We start from the raw sequence: 6,000 nt of genomic DNA on the forward strand, positions 1-6,000 counted from the left end.
AGCTGTGAGCCAGTTATGAGCACTCAGGGTGCCATAGCCTTCCTGGCCACAATAGGCCTTCCCGTCTCCAGCTCCAAAGAGCTGTACCCTCATTCCACCTCCTCTCTGAACGGGGTGCTCTGTTGTCACTGTACCTGAAGAGTCCTCCCTACTCCCCAAACCCGAGAACCCCAGGGTCCTTTCCCCTGACGACTGCTGCATTTGTAGTCCGATTTATGACTTCTAAGATTTGATTAGGGCCATGTGGAATTCTTACTAGAGATGCTCCTAGAGAGAAACACGGACTTTTTTCTTTTTGGAAATGTTTTGTAACAGTTAGAGTACACATTTCTGTCGCAGACATCCTCAGATGGTTGTGTCATTTTGTCTCGGCGTCAGGTGAACTGTACACAATTGGTGTGACTTGGTCTTGAATCACTCAGCTGCTTGCACACTGCCGCCTGTTTAACTGTGCTCCTTTCTCCTCCCCTGGAGGTGAGGTCTCTAGAACGGCTCAGGAGATCTCCGCTTTGACTGTTGAGTGTTGCTCTAGATCTTCCCCTTTTAATGGTGGAGCAGTAACCAGGATGGTCTCCACACTGGAGTAAAGTGGATTCCTATCTATGATAGGCATGAAGAACCGGGAGGAAAGAGCCCAGCATTTTTTTGATACATCAGTACCACTAATGGATGGCGGAGGCGATAATGCTCTGTACGACCGGGTATGTGAAGGGCTGCGAAGCGACTGCGTTGGTTCACTCGCACTCCATTCTGCTTCCCTCTCTCCCTAGACCTCGCATTCTGTGGAGCGCACTGCTGACTGTCCAGCCAGTAGTCTTTGCAGCAGGCACAGGGCAGCCATACTGTTTCTTCGTTTCCAAAGCCACAGAGAGGCCTTATAATCTGCTTTCCAGAACCTTCAGGAAAGCAGGGCTAGAACCCGAGGCGCACAGGGCCATCCCTGAACCCTTGCATGGCTGCAGCCGGGGCTGAGCTGGCCACCCCTGCCTGGGCCGCGGTGCTGCGCATCCCGCTGCTTTGGGGGAATGCGGGCCTTTCCTGTCAGGAAAAACAAACGCTTGCTGCCGTCCGTGTTTCAGAGTTCCCGCCTCCGAGTGCCCGCAGGGGCCGCGGCGCCCTCACGGGGCTCTGCACTGTTGTCTTGCCAGGGCTTCACAGATGACCAGTTGGTGCTGGTGGAGCAGAACACGCTGCTGGTGGAGGAGAGGGAGCGGGAGATCTGCCAGATCGTGCAGTCCATTTCCGACCTGAACGAGATCTTTAGGGACCTAGGAGCCATGATTGTAGAACAGGTATGCAGGTGGCCCTCCGGGTCCAAGGGTCTGTCATCTTGAAGTCCTCACGGGCGTGTTTGTGTCTGTACAGATGTGCGTGCGTGTGTGTGTGTGTGATTTCGGATCATCTCCTTAGGTTATTGACATTTCCCATAAAATAAGAATAAGCCTTTTTCTCGAGATTGAACAAGGAGACTAGGGTCTGAGCGTCTCTGCCCCGGCGCAGAGGAGCTCGTGGGAGCACTCTGGAGCCCTGGCTGGTTTCCACCAAGCCCAGCACTGAGTCTGGCCGCACTGAAGAGTTCCCTTCTCATTTTGGCAGCTTATTGTGTAAGGGCAATTGGAACTACTGGCTTTCAAGTAGAATTAAGTGGTTGTCCACTGTTAGAATCTGATTAGAGCATGTTATTTTCTTGCCTGAGGGTTTTGGGACCTGGTCCCCATGAAACCAACTGCAGGATGGAGTGTTAGCCGTGAGCGCCAATGAACTCGGCCTCTCCTCACCACCATGTTTCACTGAGAGCCTCAGTGTCTCCATCTTCCTACCAGAGCTAGGGGATTAAACAATTCAACGCGGCTCCACCGGACCAGCGTTTTCATTCCAGATGGATTAGATTTCCCTGTGCTCTCCGCTGACCCACGGAGAACCACGCTCCCGTTTGTAGGCTTGTCACTTTGTGGCCCTCATCGTGGTTCCCCCTCACCCAAGTATTTAAGCAGCGTGCAGGCACTGATGCAGGCCCTGGGCTGCATGCAACCTGTCTCCACCGAACCCTGCGTTTTTCTAAGCCCCAGTAGGTTTGAATGTAGCAGATCCCAGAGAGGCTAAATCCAAAAATGAAAGCTCGGTTTGCCAGTCCTTTCTCTTCCTGAGCGCCACTCCCTGCAGGGGCCGGGTGCTCACGTACACACAGCAGCCCACGGTTCGCTGACGGAGGGTGAGGCCGGTGCCCGGGCTCCCAGCACAGGTGCTGATCCTCTGTAACTGTCTGTCACTCAGGGTACAGTCCTCGATAGAATCGACTATAACGTTGAACAGTCCTGTGTTAAAACCGAAGATGGCTTGAAACAGCTTCACAAGGTAACAGTTATCAAATCTCAAGAATTCCAACGAGGATTCTCTTCAGACCTGTCTTAGCATTTGAGTACTATGGTCAGCTCTTTACGCAGCAGTGTAGGAATGCCCATCATTCTCCGCTGCGGGTCATCCTCCCAAGTCTGCCTCTCCCTTTGTGAGCACACGTTCTACGTGCCTGTGAGCTCTGCCTTGTTCATTCTTTCTTACTCTTCTTATTGGGGGTTAACTGGAGTTTGGAAGAAACACGGAGAGATCTGCCATAATTACTGACTCAGGCCCTCCCTGACGAGGAGCAGTCTAAATTTCTCCCTAATTGCAGATCTGCCTCACCTCCAGAGCCAGTCTGCAGGTGAGCGTCAGTGCTCTCCTGGGCGAGGGAAGCTCGGGGCACGGCTCACGTTCTCTCCCGAGCAGTGTGCGCTCTCTCTCGTGCGCTCTCTCTCTCTCGCTCTCGCTCTCTCTCTGTCTCAAGTTGTTGAAGTCAGTGGTAGTGTTCTCTTTCCCTCTCACATAATGGAAGTCAGTGGTAATGTTCACGTGAATGAAGTGAGTGGTGTTCTTTTGTTAATAAAGTTAGTAGTAGTTAGGACACTGTGTTAACGTGGGGAGAAGTTTAGTGGCCTCTCATTAATGAAGGGAGTGGTAGGTCGTGTTGCAGAAGGAATCATAGGTGTTCTCTGCAGGGTTAATGAAGTTAGTGGCAGTTACTGCTTTTTCTCGTGTTAATTAGTGAGTGGTAGTTAGTGTTCCCTTGTTAATATAGATTCCTGGTCAGTGTTTTAACTCCTGTTAGTGAATTGAATAGTAGTCAGTGGTCTCTAGTGTTAATAAGGTGAGCGGTGGTTAATGCTCTCTCTTGTAGTAATGGGATTCCATTTCAGGGTGTTTTCATATTAATTTCTGACTGTTTTGCAACTCATCTTTGAAATCTTGTAATTGGGAGAAACATTCATAAACTTACAAGTTCTTGTATATAATTGGGTGCGTATTTCCTTCAAGAGAATGTAATAATTCTTCACAGAAAAAACAAACTGCCTAGTTCCGTGTGTTGCTGATTCCCACTGTGTCTCTGGGGTTCTCATGAGCATGTTCCCAGTGCACTAAGGCCTGTGCTGTCACATTTCTGATACTGGCTGTGTCCTTCGCAGAGCTGGACCCTGGTAGTGTTGTCAGAGTTAGTGTCCAGCCTTGCAAGTCTGAGCAGAATTCCTCAGAACTCTTCCCGTGTGGGGTCTTCTGCGGTGGGAGCGATCCCACCCTTATGGGGAAGAAAAGAGACGCCTTGCTGGCTGTGCAGAGACAGCTTAAGTATTTAGATGAACTTGATTGCCAAGCCCTGGGCACTAACGGTGTTAACTAACTTCAGTGTCTTGCTTTGCAATCACCAGATTTGATATATAGCTGAGTTATGCAAGCTAGTGAAATAAGCTTTGCACGCAACAGACAAATGGGAAGGCTTCTGCAGAAATGAACAAATGTAGCGAGAACTGGAAGCTCTGTGGTTTCTACTCTGAGAATCCTTTTGAACCAGTTTCCGGTGCTGTTTGCTGTCGGCCCCTGGTGCCGGGGCTTCTCGTGCAGAGGGAAACTGAGCTGCGCCTGGGGCAAGCCGCTCCCCTGCTTAGAGTTGCGCCTCGCCTCCTCGAAGGGTGTCCCCCGCCCGCCACTCCCTTGTGGAGAGGGGCCTCCCCCGGGAGTCGCTGGGTGGCCCAGTGCCGAAGCCCGGTCACCAGTCAGAAGGCTGGTGGGCCACCAAAGAGGACGGATGAGGCTGCTGTTCCCGCAGCGTCCTCTCCTGGACACCCCCGCAGCCCTGCCGTCCTCCTCGAGGGTGTGTAGCCGGCACTGGTGCACCCTCCTTCCCAGGCTCAGGGCTCTTCCTGAGAAGCTAGGGTGGGGAGAGGCTGCCCCCCCACCCCCGGTGTTGGGCATCGCTTAGCCTCTGTCCCAACAGTAGAGAGAGGCCGGCGCGTGGGCCATGGAGCCCTGCAAGGTGCCGCCGGCTCGCGCTGAGGGAGGTTTGGCGTTTTGGTAGTGTGGCCTGGCCGCCGCAGAGACGCCCAGCGGCTGCCCCAGGCCAGCGCCGGAGGTGGTGTGGGGCTCGCGCCCGGTGCGGCGGGAGCGCCGGAGGTGGTGTGGGGTTCTTGGATAGTGACTGCGTTTTCTCCTCTTTCTGTAGGCAGAGCAGTACCAAAAGAAGAATCGGAAGATGCTTGTGATTTTAATCTTGTTTGTCATCATCATTGTCCTCATTGTTGTCCTGGTCGGCGTGAAGTCTCGCTAGTGGCGTTGGCGTTGGGTTCTGGCGCCGGCGGCGGCGAGGACGCCTCGGGTTTGGGGGCGCGGCTGTCTCCCCCTCAGCCTTGCTGGCCCGGAGCCGCCGGGGCCCGGCCCAGGCAGGGCCCGCCCTCCCAAGGACGCCTCCTCACTCCCGAGGGGGCACCGGCCTGTCGTTCCATCCTGGTGGAGGCTGAGGGTGGTACACCACTGCAGAAGAGCTTGGTTGGTTCTGTGATCGCTTAGATGATTATCTTTTTTTTTTTTCTTTACGAAGTGAAATGAGTTTAACGTTTACAGGCGCTGCTAAAGCTGCTCGGGGTTATTTGTGTGGATGCTGTTTTATCAGCAGTCGTGTCTGAGTAGCATGTCAAAATAATTTGGGGGGGGAATTTTTTTTAAGCCATTTGGTTTTTAAGACGTTTGTACCAAACACGTATGAGTCCAGGCAAAAAATGCCTCTTCACATCTTCCTCTTCTATTCTTTTGGTTGAAAACCAGCCTAGACGTCCCTTTAAAAACTTACAATTCATTCCCCATTAATTTAGCTTTTCCATCACTGTGAATGATCAGCGTAACAAAGTGTGAGAAATAAGAAACCATCATTGATGTTAATTAACACATTTAGATAGTCCAGTTAAATCAGCTTCATAAGTTTAAATTAATTGTAAATAGAGTGTTCCTCATTTAAAAATTTTTTGCACTGCATTTTCTACTGTAAACCAAAAGGGGTTGTTACTAAGCAAAACCACCTAAGCTTAAAAGTTGCTGATTGGAGCCAGACTCCCATTGAAAGGCGGTCTGGCTGTTGTTCTGGCCCTGCCGCCCCCTCCTGGGGCCTGGGCCCCAGCCCTGCCAGGTGCAGGCAAGTGTCCTACCTGGTCCTCGGCTTCCAGGCCTCCCTCCCTTACCACGTGCAAAGTACGTAATGACCTGTTCAAACCAGTCTCCATTTTAAGTGGGTCACCCATTTAAGATTTCAAATTATTAACCAAACATCACTCCATTTCAGAGTACAATATCTACTAGTGCTCTCATTTATTGGCTCTTCAGTTGTCACTTGGACATGCCCAGAATGCAGGCGTGTCCCGAGGGCTGGAAAATCCTTTCCTGGTGTGAGCCTGGGTCAGGTCCCAAAGCGGGGTGTGGTCTCCCCCGCCCCACCGCCGCCGTGGCGCTCTGGGCCCCTCACAACGCAAGCTTAGTTCTAGTGGCCTTGGTGTACGTTTTGATGAGCTTCTTGTGTGTGTCATCGAAAGTGGCTAGGGAGCACAATCGCCCTGTTCATGAGCACGGCGTGTTTTCTTTGGACCAGTCACATAAAGCGCCTCTCCAGAATGGACCGCTGTGGCTTCCAGAATTCACCCTGAG

General features: G+C 52.1%; 1 protein-coding gene across 6 annotated transcripts in view; it reads left to right on the top strand.

The window, feature by feature from the left end:
* Stx16 (syntaxin 16) overlaps nucleotides 1–5,077 on the top strand; it is a 48,931-nt gene extending 43,854 nt beyond the window's left edge. For all 6 annotated transcript variants that reach the window (XM_048349664.1, XM_048349666.1, XM_048349668.1 and 3 more), the window contains 4 exons: nucleotides 610–701; nucleotides 1,149–1,292; nucleotides 2,275–2,355; nucleotides 4,532–5,077. In XM_048349664.1, the coding sequence (XP_048205621.1) occupies nucleotides 610–701; nucleotides 1,149–1,292; nucleotides 2,275–2,355; nucleotides 4,532–4,636 (422 nt within the window). In that variant the 3' untranslated portion in view covers nucleotides 4,637–5,077. The remainder of the gene's footprint in view (nucleotides 1–609; nucleotides 702–1,148; nucleotides 1,293–2,274; nucleotides 2,356–4,531) is intronic.
* The last annotated feature ends 923 nt before the right edge of the window (nucleotides 5,078–6,000 follow it).

This window comes from Perognathus longimembris, chromosome 6 (genome assembly GCF_023159225.1).
Source record: "Perognathus longimembris pacificus isolate PPM17 chromosome 6, ASM2315922v1, whole genome shotgun sequence".
NCBI classification, from domain to species: Eukaryota; Metazoa; Chordata; class Mammalia; order Rodentia; family Heteromyidae; genus Perognathus; species Perognathus longimembris.